The sequence below is a fragment of the Lemur catta genome, chromosome 4, assembly GCF_020740605.2.
Source record: "Lemur catta isolate mLemCat1 chromosome 4, mLemCat1.pri, whole genome shotgun sequence".
In the NCBI taxonomy this organism is placed as follows: domain Eukaryota; kingdom Metazoa; phylum Chordata; class Mammalia; order Primates; family Lemuridae; genus Lemur; species Lemur catta.
The window spans coordinates 28,066,859-28,084,490 of NC_059131.1; the positions used below are offsets into that span (position 1 = coordinate 28,066,859).

General features: G+C 35.0%; 1 protein-coding gene across 3 annotated transcripts in view; it reads right to left on the bottom strand.

Annotated features, from left to right (window-relative positions):
* The window catches only part of ATL2 (atlastin GTPase 2), a 56,382-nt gene that overhangs the window by 15,707 nt on the left and 23,043 nt on the right, over positions 1-17,632 (bottom strand). For all 3 annotated transcript variants that reach the window (XM_045549427.1, XM_045549429.1, XM_045549428.1), the window contains exon 2: positions 15,624-15,874. In XM_045549427.1, coding sequence (XP_045405383.1) covers positions 15,624-15,874 — 251 coding nt within the window. The remainder of the gene's footprint in view (positions 1-15,623; positions 15,875-17,632) is intronic.

Here is a 17,632-nt window from a genome sequence, read left to right on the forward strand (position 1 = left end):
AATTAAACTCAGAGAAACTTAAGAAATCACCCATTTCTTATTTTATAGATGAAAAAGCTACATCCAGACAGATAAAATATACTGTGCAACATACAAGTACTTAAAAAAGCAATCCCAATCCCATGTGGGGTTCTTTGTCTAATAGAGAAGTGGTCTCCTCCAAACTTAAACCTTCTCAAGTCAGCTCGCACTTCTATTCTCTAGGTTTCTAGAAAAGTGGGGTCACACCTTTCCCCTTCTTAGAAAGATTTCCTAAAATGTTTAAAAATCATTAAAAAAAAAATATCAGCTATTTTAACATCTTCTTATACAGATAAGCAAAACCAAGTTCCAGACAGAATGGCTGTCAAAACAACATTGCTCTCTTGGAATAGTTTATACTAAAATGTTTTCACACTGCCTTAATTTTCTCTTTAAAAAATAATCAGCTTTAAAAATAACCCCAAGGCTTATTTGGAACCTAATTCAAACAACCCAACTATTTTTCTAAAAGTTTTTTTTTTTTAAACCAACAGGGAAATCTGAACCCAGACTGGGTATCTCATTATATGGTATTAAACCAGGGTAAAGAAGATCATTTGTTATGATGATGGTATTGTGGTTGTGCTAAGCAAAAAATAATAGAGTACTGATCTGTGAGATAATCAAGTATTTGTGGTGAAAGGTTACATCTGGCATTTGCTTTAAAATATTCCAGGAAAAAAAAAAAAAAGAGAGAGAGAGAGTAACAGCTAAAACAAGACCAGAAAATGTTGATAGGCACATTGGGGTTTATCATATTATTCTCTTTATTTTAGAGTATGTTTAAATTTTTCCATAATAAAATGTTTTAACTAGAAACACCAGGCTACATTATCATAACTAAATATTATGAAGTAATACTAAAGTTAAAATATAACGTAAATTATCTAGAAAATTAAATCTGAGACATAATAAATGAGTACCTTTGACAGACATCAAGATCCCTATAGTTTAGTATACTTAAAGCCACATATCCTTTACTCAATGTACCCCATATAAAAATTCCTTGGTCTCAGAAATACTTCTAATTAGCTTGGATATCTAGTACAAAACAGATTATAAAACCCAAACTAGGAGTGGAGACAAGATGTTTGAGGCAGGAAAAAAGGGGATAAAGTGGGATGAAGTGGTTTATGAAAAGGAGATATAAGGTAGCAAAAAACATAGTGTTGTCCAGACCATCACCTAACACAGCCTTAAACTTCAAAACATCTATAATTATTATTATATTATTCCACAAAACATTCATCCCCAATAGACTGCTAATCCTATCAATTACAAAATTCTCTTGGCTTCATTTCTTTTTCTTCAATTTTCGGTACCTCAAATTAAGGACCTCATCTTTGGTGGTTACAAGGCTGCCCCTGACACAACTCCATTCACAGTATAGACAATGGCCTTGTGCTGCAGCAGGCATCCTTCAGGGAGATTAGAAGATTAATGATAATCTTCTAGATAAACACAACTAGTGGTCCTACCCTGGACTATGTTTTAGATTTTCCAAATTGGTTTTCTTGCACCTCCTTGCTCTATCTTCTAACCCATCCTTCCTGTAGTCACTTAATTGTCACAAGAAATGTAATCATGCCACAGTCCTACTAAAAACTCACCTGTGGCTCCCCACTACTATATGACCACCTGGAGATCTGTCCATCTTTAATTCACTTTTCCTATCTCTGTTCCTGATACTCCCCATAGATCCCAACACACACCTTCCTGTTTCTACTTTAGCAAAAAGGTCACCATTCCCCAAATGCGTATGTTGTTAAGCTTATCTTTACTTTTGTTCCACCTGTTCTCTGCCTCAACTCAGCCAGCAGTGAAGAAATTCCAACTTTTCTGAATTCTTAAAGTATATTATTGATACTGCATGTAGTTATCTTTATATGCTTTGTATTGTAGTTCTTGTGTGAGTCCCTTAAGAGCAAGGGCTGTAAACTCATTCATCCTTGTTTACCAAACTGCTACTATCAAAGTGCCTTGCACTGTTATAGGTTCTCACACGTGGCATCTCATTCCCTCACAATGTAAAAATGGAAAAAAAAATCTGGTATTTAATGAACTGATTGTTTTTAAAAGGCCTAACCTACACAAAGAAAAGAATCTATCCTTTTAGAGAACTCTCCTTTTATTCTACATTTATCTAGTTTCTCTATCTTCTCTATAAAAACATAAGTTCCATGAAAGCAGAAGTTTTGTTTCATCCTCGTAAGTATTCACAGCACAAAGTATTCCCTACTGGCTTGCAGTAGGCACTCCAAATATTTGTTAAATAAATGAATAAAAGGATGGGGGGGGCGGGGCGCAAGGTAAACAGGAGAACCTACCTAATCAGATTTTTCAAAACTTGAAGTCTGTAACTTCTCTAACATACTGAACACTAATAGCTTTCATAAAATGTAGTATTCATTCATTCAATAAATATTTATTGAACCTCTATCATATGGCAGCCACTGTTCTAGGTTTACACCAGTGAACAACAAGAAATAGTTCTGTCCTCAAGAATCATTCCAGTAGGAGCTAAAGGCAGCCTCGCTGATCATAGACCCTATTTGCTGTCATAAGTTACTAAAGGCAAACTTAAGAACTCAAAAACCTAATCTGGTACCATTTATTACTATAGAGACAAGCTTCAAAACTCAGAAATCCAAAAGTAACCTATTCCTCCAGGAAAATAAATAGGAAAAGAGATTTTATAAAATAAATCTGTTCCAAAAGGCAATCTGAAATCACCTGAACTTTAAATATAGTCAATTAGTGAATAAATATAGACCTATGTAATATAATTATTAGCAATACAGAAACCCTACTATTCTAAATAATAAGAAACAAATTCATATTTCACAGGCTGAGCATGGTGGCTCACACCTGTAATCCCAGCACTCTGGGAGGCCGAGTCGAGAAAACTGCTTTGAGATCAGCCTGGGCAACCTAAGAAAACCCTATCTCTAAAAAAAAATTTTTTTTTAATTAGCTGGGCATGGTTGGGCATACTTGTAGCCCCAGCTACTTGGGAGGCTGAGGCAGGAGGATCCTTGAGCCCAGGAGTTTGAGATTACAGTAAGCTATGTTGGCACCACTGTACTACAGCCTCAGTGACAGAGCAAGATCCTGTCTTTTAAAAAAAAAAAAATTCATATTTCACCTAAGGAAAGGTAATATTCCCCAGCAACAAAGTGAAACAATAGCTGAGTAAACTTTAGACAAAGAGTTGGTGGTCCAGCCAGGCCTTCATGTATCAGAGCACACCAGCTCTCTATTTGCAGGTAAGCTGACTCCTTTAACAATGAACAGGCTAGAGGAATAAAGGTCCATCCAGAAGCCATAACTCATCACAGCTAGCAGCAAAAGAGACAGAAAGGATGAAACTAAGATCCAAGCAGCAACAACAGTAGGGGATATACTCCCTAGTGACAAGGCATTCCGCACAAAAACCACCACAAATGAAAATCTAACCTGTATAAAATCAGTACCTTTTCAGGAGATAGGTCATGAATAGTCATGAACACTCAACACCCAAACTGGTGGACAGAATGAATACTACACATTCTGACCATCAACTGTATTTAGTATTTTCTTCTGAATATGTGAGAATACTCTGCAAGTCCTGGAACAAACTATGAAACATTTAAAATAATCTAATTTAGTTAAAATAGTTAATGTGATTCTAAAACAGTCTAATATTTTTATCTACCCCCCTCCCCACCGCACATCTACTCCCACCTTCTGGTGCTGGACAAATCAATGACACTGTCGTCTGACCTAAGTCACAAACTCAGAAAAGGGCCAACTCTAACAACTTAGGTGCACACTGAAGAGGAATTTCTTTTGTAAAAAAAGTTCCACTTAAAAAGTATCTTTGACCTTGAAGACACTATGCTAAGTGAAATAAGCCAGGCACAAGAGAACAAATATTGTATGATTCCACTCATATGAGATGCTCAAATTTGTAGAGACAGAAAGTAGAAAGGTGGTGGCCAGGGATGGGGGAAATGGAGTTAGTATTTAATGGGTAGAGAGCTTCAGTTTGGGAAGATTAAAAAGTTCTGCAGAGGGATGGTGGTGATGGTTGCACAACAATGTGAATGTACTTAATGCCACTGAACTGTATCCTTAAAAGTGGTAAATATTATGTCATGTGTATTTTATAATTTAAAAAAAGATGTCCTTGAGGGATACCAGAATAGAAAGAGAAGATACCTCTAGTAATTAAATTGAGGTCTGAATGAAGATTTGACTTCATAGTGTACCACTGAACTACCAGTTTTAGCTCTCACATGTAAAAAGCTTACAAGTCATAATACCCATCCTTAGGAAAAGCCTAACAAACTGAAAATCAATGACATTCCTTTCTTAGATCAAAGAATTTTGGTCACGATGTCAACCACCACCCCAAAATCCAGAGAGACAAATGAATACAAAGAATCATGACCTGAGGCCAACTTAGTTGCTGCAGCAATTGGTAAGAATACTTAAATGATGATTTGGATGAACCGATGGACGCTAAGAGTGGACTAGCTTGAAAGTTAAAAACTTCTACAGGGTCAGTCTTAGCAGACCTCTCACTTTTCTGAGTTTTACCTTAAGGAGCTCCACAGGTTCTCAATATAAAGATAAAGGAAAATTACCCTCATGACTCTGACAGGAGGAGGGGAAAAGTAACCATTTTTAAATTGACCCAGGGGAAAGTAACCACTTTGAATTACATCTACCCAGAGCAGTCCTTATAACAAAAGCATGCCTTCCTAGGAAAAGTACCTTACTGGAGCTGTATCTGGCCCTGGGGAAGAGCAATCAGCCAACTCCAGCCCCCTCCTTTCTAGCTTACCATTAAAGTTTAAAAAATTAAAGTCATAGCCCAGGGGCTCAGGTGCACTCAAAAACTAAGATTTAACCTTAAGATGGTATATAGTGCTTCCCCTCTTCCACATATCACCATATCAACAGGGCTCTAAAACAATGACAGTGGATTACAACTGAGAAAGCTGCAAGACACAGATTCTATTTAAGTAGGAGTTCTTGAGAAAACCCAAAAACAATGGGAGAGGAGGGAGGAAATTAAAGCCTCTGGGACCTACAGCTACAGAAAACATTAAATACAGCCCATCTCCTAGCTAGATTAACATAAAACCTCACACTAAAAGCCTATCTTCAGTTTCTATTACCTGATACTTCATGCCTGGCTTTCAGCAAAAAAAAAAAATGACAAACCATGCCAAAAAGCAAGAATAAACAGACTGACAAAGACAAGGCAAGCATCAGAAACAGACTCATGTACAACATATATTCTGGAATTTTAAGATAGGAAATTTAAAATAACTGATTAGCATGTTAAGGGCTCTAACAAAAAAAGTATACAACATGTAAAAACAAGTAATGTAAGCAGAGAGATGGAAATTCTAAGAAAGAATCAAAAGAAAATGCTAGAAATTAAAAACACTGTAATAGAAATAAAGAATGTCCTTGATACACTTATCCATAGATTGCAGAAAGAATTAGTGAGTTGAAGATATGTCAATTGAAACTTCCTCAACTGAAATATATAAAGAAAAAAGGGTAAGAGTAACAGAACAGACTATTCAAGAACTGTGAGACAATTACAAAAGGTTAACATAGGTGTAATGGAAATACCAGAAGGAGTAGAGAGACAAGAAGGAACAGAAGAAACATCTTAAGTCATAATGGCTGAGATTTTCCAAACTTAATGACAGACACCAAACCCACAGATCCAGAAAGGTCAGAGAACACCAAGCAGAATAAATACCAAAAAATCTACATTAGATATATATCAGTGTAGTTGCAAAATAGCACAGACTAACAGAAAATCCTGAAAGACGCCAGAGACAAAAAATACTTTACCTACAGAGGAATAAGGATAAGAATTACATTGGATTTCTCATCAAAAACCATGCAAACAAGAAGAGAGTGTGGTGAAATATTTACAGGGCTGAAAAAAAAGTCATCAACATAGAATTCTTTATCCAGTGAAGTTATCCTACAAAAGTCAAGGAGAAATACAGACTTTCTTAAAACAAAAACTGAGGGAGTTATCACCAATATAACCACCTTTAACCAATGAAGCAGTATAATATTATTTGAAAGTTGGCTTAGGTTAGTTGTAAATGTATATTGCAAACTTCAGGCAACTGCGAAATAAAAATTTTAAAGAAGTATAAGGGATATATATCAACAGAGTACACAAAATGTGATCACATAAAATGTTCAATTAAAACTAGAGAAGGCAGAAAAACAGGAAGATAAAAAAAGAAAAATGTGCAAAATATAGAAAACAGTTACAAACATGGCAGCTATTAATCCAACTTTATCAATAATCACTTTACTTGTGAATGGTCTAAATATACCAATTAAAAGACAGAAACTGTCACAGTGGGGTTTGTTTTTTTTTTTTAAAAAGAAGAGCCAATTATATGCTGTCTACAAGAAATCCACTGTAAACAAATAATCATAATAGAAAAAAAAAAATCAACAAAACCAAAAGCTGCTCCTTTGAAAAGATCAATAAAATTTGTTAGAGAGAGGAGAGGGAGGAAAAAAGGGAAGGAGGAAAGAATGAAGGGAGAGGACAAATTAATAATATCAGAAACCAAAGAGGAATCATCATTACTAATTCTATGGCTATTAAAAAGATAATAAAGGAATTACTAAGAACTCTGTCCCACAAATTTAGTAACTCAGTTGAAATGGACCAATTCTTTGAGAGAAACAAAGTACTGAACTCACACAAGGAGAACTAGACCATCTATCTGAGTAGGCCTATATCTACTTTAAAAAAAAAGTTAATTAATTAATAACCTTCCAAAAAAGACCATACTAAGTCCAGACAGTTTCAGTGCTGAGTTCTACCAAACACTTAAAGAAGATATGATACCAGTTCTCTACAAGTGCTTCCAGAAAACAGAAGCAGAAGGAATACTTCTTAACTCGTCCTATGTATTATCCTAGTACCAAAACCAGGTAAAGATATTACAACTAAATGAAAACTACAGATCAGCATATCTAACAAACCACAGATGCAAAAATCCTCAACAAAATATTAGCAAATCAAATATGACACCATATAAAAAGAATTATATACCACAATCAAGTAGCATGTGTTCCAGAATGCAAGACTGGCTCAACAATTGAAAGTCAATAAATGTAACCCATCACATCAACCCAATGGTCTAAAGAAGAAAAATCACATAATATCAATAGATACAAAAAAGCATTTGACAAAAGCTAACACTCATTCATAATTAAAAAAAAAAAAAACTCCTAACACACTAGGAATAAATGAACTTCCTCAACTTGATGAAAAAAAAATCTACAAAAAATCCTACCACAGCTAACACAGTAGTGAGAAACTAAATGCTTTCCCACTAAAGATCAGAAAATTGACAAAGATGTCCACTCTTATCACTTGTACTCAACACTGTACTGGAGGTTCTAGCCAGGACAACTAGCCAAGAAAGAGAAATAAAAGGTTCCCAGATTGGAAAGGAAGAAGACTTTCCCCATTTACAGATGATATGATCTTATATGCAGAATACTCTAAGGAATCCACTAAAAAACTAATGGAACTAATAAGTTCTGCAAGGTTGAAGGATACAAGATCAATATACAAAAGTCAACCATATTTCTATAAACTTGCAATGAACAATCCAAAAATAAAGAAAACAATTCCATTTATAGTAGCATAAAAAAATTAATGAAAGTGCAAAACTTATACTTTAAAAACTACAAAAACATTTTTTGAAAGAAATTCAAGATCTAAATAAATGGAAAAACATCCTGTATTCAGGGATTGGAAGACTTTAACACAGCAATACTTCCCAAACTGATCTTTCAGAGTCAACCAATCACCAATGAAATCCCAGCCAACTTCTTGTATAAACTGAGAGGCTGAGTCTAACATTCATCTGGAATTGCAAGGGACCTAGAATAGACAAACAATCCTGAAAAAGAACAAAATATAAGGACTCATACTGCCTGATTTCAAAACTTACTAGAAAACAACATTAATCAAGACAATGTGGTACTGGCATAAGAACAGACATATAGAGCAATGGAATAGAAGTTAGAGTCCAGAAATAGTAATAAATCCATGCCTATGGTTAACTGATTTTCAACAAGGTACCAAGAATATTCAATAGAGAAAGAATAGTCTTTCCAATTAACGGTACTGGGGCAAATGGATAAATATATAATAAAAATAAAATGAAGCTACACCCTTACCTCACACCATTGTTATTCATTACTAAAATATATACATCTATATTATATAATTAATGTTAATATATATTAACATTACAGCATTATTCATAATAGTGATAAAGTTGGGAACTCAAATGCCTGTTAACCAATGAATAGAAAAATAAAATACAGTATGGCCATATGATAGATTATTCAGCCATAAAAAGAATGAAGTATTGATACATGCTATGATATGGATGAACCCTGAGAACATTATGCTAAGTGAAGCCCATCACAAAAGACCACATATTGCATGATTGTCTAGAATAAACAAATCTAGAAACAGAAAATAGTCTAGCGGTTCCTTAGGGCTGAGGGTTTATAGAAAAGGTGGGGGAGGGGGTGACAGCTCAGAGATATGCGAATTCATTCTGAGATGATGAAAATGCTTTGAAATTAATTGTAGTGATGGCTGCAGAGCTCTTTGAAAATACTAAAAACCATTGAATTGTGCACTGTAAGTGAATGAATTATATGTTAAGTGAATTATATCTCAGTAAAGCTGTTCAAGGAAAAACAGAGTATCAAATATCCTTAGCATACAAGTTTAATGAAGACTCCCAAGTCATACAAAATCCATCTCATTAACACTACAGGAATCTAGGGGAAGAAGGTACGGTTCACTACAGTTTCTGTTAACTGTCCATATACTAGTGCAATATAACATAAACCTTATGGCTGAACTTGCTTCTTGATGAAGTATCTATAGAAAATGTATCCTATTAAAGAAATGTGTAAGAAAAAATTTTCAAGAGTGAGAACAAAGAAATTCTGAACTAAAACTCAGGAGCTGAACAACAAAATTGTCCTGGAGGAGTGGGGATAGGAGGCAGGGAGCTAATCATCTTTAAAAAAAATTTCTCCTCCAAAACCAACTAATATTAATATAAAAGGAATTTAAATTACATAAGACAGTTTAACTCCCTAAATATTCTAAAGCTGATGTTTGAGTAGTCAGTGTTCATGTGTCATAGTTTGAGATAGTCTTCAATAAATAGCTTAAATAGGCCGGGCGCGGTGGCTCACACCTGTAATCCTAGCACTCTGGGAGGCCGAGGCGGGTGGATTGTTTGAGCTCAGGAGTTCAAGACCAGCCTGAGCAACAGCGAGACCCCATCCCTACTAAAAGTAGAAAGAAATTATCTGACCAACTAAAATATATATATAGAAAAAATTAGCCAGGCATGGTGGTGCAAGCCTGTAATCCCAGCTACTCGGGAGGCTGAGGCAGAAGGATTGCTTGAGCCCAGGAGTTTGAGGTTGCTGTGAGCTAGGCTGATGCCACGGCACTCACTCTAGCCCGGGCAAGCGAGACTCTGTCTCAAAAAATAAATAAATAAATAAATAAATAGCTTAAATAGAACCAATTTCTTTAGAAATAGTAAATTTAACTTACAGAAACAAAGACTTTAAAATGGAAAAATATCTACAATTTATGTTCTCTTAAATCCAGAATTGAAAAATGTGATGACACAGGTACCATAATTTTGATGATACCACAAAAGATGCAATATGTACATTTGAGGCTTAAAGCTGGAAGGGCACTTTTAGGCAATAGGTTCAGGAATGTAACCAAGAAAGTCCCTCCTAGAATACTGCAATAAAGACTTTGAACAATAGATCACAGACTCTTCCATCTCATCTATTTTTGATTCCTCTAGCTTCGGCAGCACTTGGTGAAGTTTTTGTAATTAAAATCTGAAATCACTCACACTAATTTAAAACCTGTATATGGGAGAATAGAAAATTGGCTAAGAAAATTAGTTCCAGTTCCAAAATCAAAATCTCAAGGGGGAGGACACCAATGTGCTAATGGATAGTCCACAGTCTACATAACCTCTATACCCAGTCTCCTTAAGCTACTATTCACGGGGGGTGGGGGGGCCTCACAATTTTTATTTCCTTATTGACTTAAAATTCTGATCAAATTTTCCCTGCTTCTCATATTGGCAAAAAGAATACAAAATTCAAAATTTCAGCAACTTGTTACATAGAAGTTACATACAATGTTTCACTTATAATGAGTGAAATATTCAAAGATAAATTCAGTTAAAGTAATAATTAAATGAATAAGCTAAACTTCTACGTTAAATCTGGCAAATGATTTTATGAGCAAATGAACCTGTATCAAGTATAATGATGATATGAAATTTAAAAATGCACACCTATCGGAATGGCTAAAATTAAAAAGACTGACAATACTGTTTACCAGACATGTAGCAACAGTAAGTCTCTTTACAATTCTGATGGAAGTGAAAATTGGTGAAATCACTTTGGAAAAAATTTTGGCAGTCCCTACTAAAGTTAAATAAGTATTTTACCCTATTACTCCACATTTCTACTCCTGGGTATAAACCCAACAGAAGTGCTTACATCAGCAAGACTTGTACAAAAATGTTCATAGCAGCTTTATTCATAATAGATAAAAACTAGAAACAATTCATATGTCTATCAATTAGAAGGGGTACATAAACGGTGATATATTCATTTAATGAAATACCACTCAGCAATAAAAAGTAACAAATTTTTTATACATGTATAATAACAACATGAATAAACCTCTTAGGCTTAACGTTGAGTAAAAGAAATCAGACACAAGAGTACATACTTTATGATTACATTTATGTGAAGTTCCAAGTAGGCAAAACCAATCTACAATGATACAAGTCAGAACAGGGTGGCCCTTGAGAGCTGGAGATAGTACTTAATGGGAGAGGGAATGAGAAAAGCCTTCTAAGAATGCTGGAAATGTTCTGTCTTGATCTGAGAGGCAATGATTACAAAAGTATACACATATAAAAATCCACTGGCTATACTAAGGTTTATATACTTTATTACATGTAAGTTATACCACAATAAAGAATAAATAGTAAAATGACCCAAGGAAGATGCATTTTAAAATATTGTTCTCCCTCCAAATACATTTCTTTCTTAGAAAAGGAAACAAATCAAGTTTCTCTTCATGTAGTCCCACATTTCCCATGAGTCTTACACCTCAGACACCGTTAGCCTTAAAGAGGAAGGTGAAATCAAGTTCAATATCCCACAGGGCTGATTCTGAGATATCTGTGCTTTGGGCAAGTTATATGCAGCAGCACATATGATTCTTAAAAGATAGTTTTTACTCCTGATCTCTGGCAAGAGTTTTGGGAGCAGGTCTTTAAATGGTGAAGAATAAAAACCTATATAAAGGACAGTTCTCTTAAAATGCCATTAGCAAATATGTTACAGATGAAGTCAAAATCTTATATAGCAAACAAAGCAAAGACCCTCTCCATTAAGCTTAGATACCAGTGGGCAGCAAGAAAAGTCACCACCTTTGTACTCCCAGGTGTCCTCCTGTCAGTCAAGTTCAACTCTGAAGTAAACAATGAAATGCAAGGTGAACACTTACAAAAGAACAATTTAGTATAGGTATATCCCATAAAGTACCTGTACTTTACATACTACAGATATATGGGAAAATGACCAAACATAATTTTACATAATAGTTTTTAGAATAAAAGTTCTGGCATCAAAATGCCTGCTCAGGCATCTCAGCTCTGCCACTTACTTTGACCCTTATTTCTTTAACTACTAAGTTGAAATACTAATATTACTGCATAGGATTACTGTGAATACTGAGTAAGATATTGTCTATTAAATGCTTAATAATCAAAATACCTAGAATTCAGTAAAGATTGAAGAATTGTTATATTAAAAGATAGTATGTGCCTCCTGATGGAAGAATACATCATCATCTATGAAGTACTCCTGCCAAAAAAGTGTCAAACCTGAGTTTGATCAGGTCTCTAGATTCAACTAACAATTTATAGAAAATTCACAGGGCACAGAAACATGTAAAACCACGCCAATGAGATACAACAGCAAATCCAGAGTGGGAAACTCTAAAAGACCACCAAATCAGTCTCTTGAACAAATAAATTCCCAAGAGAGAGAGGTAGAGAAACTTAAAAAGAGTAAAAAATACTTTAAAGATAATCATAATGTAGACCTCTTCTGGTTGGATTCAAACAAACTATTAAAAAATAATAAAGCATTTGAGGCAACTGGAAAATTAAACAGTTACAAAACATTTCACAATATTAAAGAATTACTGATTTTTATATACAGTATTATTGTAATGTCCAAAAAAGCCCTTATCTTTTAAAGACAGACACTAAAATATTTACAAACAAAATGACATGATGTCTGGGATTTACTTCAAAACAATACATAAGCTGTGGAGTTGAAATATAGATGAAATGAGATTGATGGAGTTGTAACTGCTAAAAATTGTTAAGTACACGGGCATTCATACTATTGTCTACTTTTACATGCATTTAAAATTCCTCACAATAAAGTTTTAAAAAAACAGGAAATAAATATAAAAGTAGAAGCAACTCTGTACTGAATTAAGAATCCTGACATAGAACAGTTCAATAACAGCTATCACTATTACCTAATATTAATATCCCAAGCATTATGTTTAGTTTTACATGTATTATATAACTTACTTCTACTAAATTACGTTTTGACCTTTGTAAGCTGATTCCTGGAATTCAAACTACTTTTACAGTAGCCAGATATGACATTTTGAACAGCATTTTTCTAACAACTCCTATTGACACTGGAATAATCTACTTCACTTTGGAAGGGTGTAATTAACAAAGAATCAACTGACCAAAAATTATAACATCAAAGCAAATATCCATCAACAGTTAAATGGATAAATAAAACGTGGTACAATCATACAGTGAAATACTAAGGCAACAAAAATAATGCAAAAACATGGGTACATCTCAAAGTTGTAATATTAACAAAATAAGCTAAACACAGGATGCATATGGTATGATTTCATTCACGATATGCTCAAAAACAGATTAAATGAGCCTTTGGTGAGAGGTTCAGAACAGTGTTACTTTTGGGGGGTAGATATTAACTGGGAGAGAGCACAAAAGGAGAGTGTTCTATATCTTCATCTGGGTAGTATTAATATGGGTATACACATATGTAAAATTTCATCAAGCTGTACACTTAAGATGTGTGCACCTTTCTGTAAGTTATACTTCAACAAAAAAAGAAACATTTTAAAAAGGAACATTTCACCTGAACTATACTCCCGAACAACCAAATCAGAATTAGAAAGGGGGAAGCACAGAACACTTGAAGAGTATGCACATATATTTTGGAGGGGAAAGTTAACCTCCCTCATACCACCAATACTAATTCAGTCTCTGATCACAGATTTTAATCTCCTCTTGCATAACTCACTACTTTAGTAAACTATAATATATACTTCCATAAATTAGACTCAGGCCAACACAGAAGATTCCTACTTCTTTCAGCTAGCATCCCACCTTTGCGGGCACAGAGGTGAATAAAATAAATCCAAAACGATCACACTGTTATTTCTCCTTCTTTACTTTCACCTCACAGGAAAAGTATGACCCATCACTAAATCAGTGTTAAGTAGAGGCATGTTATCCCAAAAATCACACTGTTTAAATGCAATTTCTGATTAACAGAACAAGGTGATTTCTATCAGGAATTCTAAATGGAAACCTTATAAGTGAAAGTTAATGAAGAAATATCAACTTAGAAGCCACTAACTAGGTGTGTAGCCTCACTCAGGCCATCATAACCCTTTCTATGGCTTCAATATCTCCCCCACAAAAGAGGAAGTTCTATTAGTTCAGAGACTGCACATACATGACAAATGGGGGGCTGCTACGCCCCCTCTGAACACCTACTACTATTTTTTTTTTTTTTTTTGAGACAGAGTCTTGCTCTGTCACCTGGGCTAGAGTTCTGTGGTGTCAGCCTAGCTCACAGCAACCTCAAACTCCTGGGCTTAAGCTATCCTCCTGCCTCAGCCTCCCGAGTAGCTGGGACTACAGGCATGCACCACCACACCCAGCTCATTTTTTTTTTATTTTTTAGTTGCCCAGCTAATTTCTTTCTATTTTTAGTAGAGACAGGGTCTTGCTCTTGCTCAGGCTGGTCTTGAACTCCTGACCTCAAGCAATCCTCCAACTTTGGCCTCCCAGAGTGCTAGGATTACACGCGTGAACCATCATGCCCAGCCTGAACACCTACTACTAATCGACCAGAGATGAACTCAGAAATGGCACCTGAGGCGAAACTTATCTGTCATTCTTAGGCAAATGATCTAAGCTGCCTTCCCTTTCTAACACTCTACTGTATGTGACTCACTTGGAATCAAATACATTTGCTGTGAACAGCTCAGATTCACATAGATACAATACATCAAAGCTAACTTAAGGAGTTAGAGGGCCTTAAGATACAGAAATTCTTTATCATCTTTAAAAGTACAGACATTTTTTAAAAGAATGTGCCAGTATTTATACAGTTCTCTATTTCAGACAAGATCAGGTGTGTTCAGAGAAACATTCTGATTCAAGTGAAAAAAAAATTTTTTTTTTTCAGGAGAGAAAGTCAAAGTCAGGCAGAGGGAGGAAAATAACAATTGTCTGTACCATCTAAAAGTGAAGATGTGTAGCGCAAGGGAGATTCATCAATCAAAATAGCCAAGTGCCTACTAAGGCCCAAGTGTGCTAGGCTCTGGAGATATCATTAGCAAAGGCCCACCCCTGAGAGAGCATAAACTAGCCAGAAAAAATAAACAACTAAAGTAATATCAATAAAACATATGACCTGCACCATGAGAGTTAGCCAGAGGATGTAATGTACTACAAGTAAGGAAAGACCCCTATGATAATATTAGCTAAGAATACAGCAAAATTTGAGAAATAATATCCTCTGTTATATTAATAATATAATTATCCTGAATAATTATCCTCTGTTATATAATATACTGTCTGCCTCTATATAGTTGGCATACACAGGCAAAAGAGGCTGAGATCATGGATGGCCACGGAAGCCACTCTAAGGAATTCAACTTCATCTCAAAAAAGTTAAGTCACTAAAAGTGACTTATTTAAGGAACATAGGTGTATTTTTCCAAAGGTCTCTATCTATCTACTTCACTCACTGTAAAGGTGGCCAAGAAGGGAAAAGTGTGAAGAAATAACAAAAAGGGAGAGAAGATAAATAGTACTTCAGAGACTTTCAGGGTATACTCAGACATCTTAGGTTAGAACTACAATGTCTGGAACATAAATGTTCAATCATATATAACAACGTATATTTTATCCAAAAAGGAGTTATGGAAATGAAAAGAAGTCAAGAGCTCAAACTTACTTTACTGTCTTAACCAAGAAGTTCTATAAAGAACGATATTTCTGTAAAATTAAACATACAGTTCTTACTGGTTTTGTCTATTTTTTAAAACAGGGTTGGTTGGTAGTTTTTTGTTAACTGGGTTCAATTTAAAAGACACTATTCACCTTGTTATACATGTATCTAAGCATGAAGTCCAGTAGAAATGATTTCCCTTTACGAAAAGCTCCTGCCACAGATACCACTACTATGTTAAGATCTCGAATGTGCTCCTGTAGCAGTATCTGCTCCAAAGCTTCTTCATCAAGCTCAAAGTTATGGTCATCTTCATGAGCAAGAACAATCTGTACTGGACATGGTTTCTTCATAACCTCATCAGAGTTTACTAGGTCAAGGTCATCATCTTCATAATTCTCACCTAGAATTTAAAAAAGAAAGAAGCACGTTACCTTAACCCCTGCATTGCAAACTTTTCATTAAGGATCACAACTAAAGCAAAATTTCAAATAAACAACTGCCCCCTCCCCCATTACACATCATTTGAGAATAGTTACAACAAGTGACGTTCAAGTAGCTTTGGAATTCTCACTCCCTCTGTAACAGGACAAAGAACACCAGCAAAATTTCCTACTATATCTACAGATAAGCAACAATACTAAGTATGACCTATCTTATGTCTTAACAGCTAAATGGGAGCAGGAGCTATTCTTGAGCACCGTATCATTCTGTAAACAACTTTTGCTACTGCATGCACAAAAACTAGATATAGAAGGGAAAAATCAATTTCACCTGCTCCTTCAGATTCCAATTTTTCCTTGGACATCACTTGGAAAATTACTCCACATTACAAAGGTTAAAACACATATATGAATTGTGCGTGTTAATTTTTCATTTAGAACTTAATGAGCAAAGTTAGGGTCCTAATAAGTTTCCAAAAATGATACTTATGACAAGTTCCTAATTTAATAAGAGTAACCTACTAATATAGACTTCCTTATTAAAGTAAAGCCCAGGATTAATGTTTTAATAGAGGAAAATGGTCAGTGAGATGCAGTTATAGCCTTGTCTTATCTTCCACTGAGGCTCTGTCTCAAATATCACAGCCACCACTTTAAAATTATATAGTTCCCCTGAAAACAGCCACAAAAACTTTTCCTTTTTTCCCCACAACACACCAAAATAAGGTAACCTTTGCAGAAAGAATCTTACTGAATAGTGATGAAGAAATAACTAAGGAAAATGTAAAATTTCCAAAGTTTAGGTTTCTGTTCTTTTGTAAAACCCACCTAATAGCTTCAGAAGACATGTACCTTGTTTGGCTTTCTTCTCTATCAACTGCATGATCCATTGTAGCAACAAGTTATTCCTGGGACCTTATCCTCTCCCATATCAAAATTTCTAAGAGACCCTCCTCCCCTTGAGCCTGTCTACTATGGGTCAGTTTCCACTCTAAGGAGACATACAGTATCCATCGTGTTCACAGCAATTACTGCCCACACACGCTCCCTCACTGAAGAGGGCCAGTCCACTGAGGCATAGTACATTATTAATCAGTATAATATCTTACCCACATAACCACTATTCACAGAGCAAAGATTATATACCTACATTAGTGGATTTTTAACCTTTTAACAAAAAGAAGCACCTAGCTTATCTGATTTGCAAAGACTATTATAGCCCTTACCTAGACATCACAAGGCACCTTTAACTGTATAAATCAAAGTCAGCAACACTATTTCAAAATGTGCTGTACGCAGTGACAATACATTATAAAGAGCAAGCAACTTCAAAAGAGAATCTTTGGAAATAAAAGCAATTAATGTTTAATTAAAGAGGATATTATCATTATCTGTTTCAACAGCATACAGCTACAGTCAGGTATGCTATTTGAACACACAAAAAGTATACTTTCCAGGAAAGGTTATAACAATAGTTAAATCCCAAAATAATATCATTAGGTAAGTCCAAATAAGTAATAAAACAGTATACAATGTGTGATTAAAAGCTTCCATGCTTAGTTAGTAGTTAAGACCATGAGCTAGGGAGCAAAGCTCCATATATGTATGTCGCTTAACTTCTCTGTGCCTGTTTTCTCATCTGCAAACTGGGTATAATAACAGTACCTACCTCATAGGGTTATCATCGGGATTAGAAGAAACATGTGTGGTACATACTA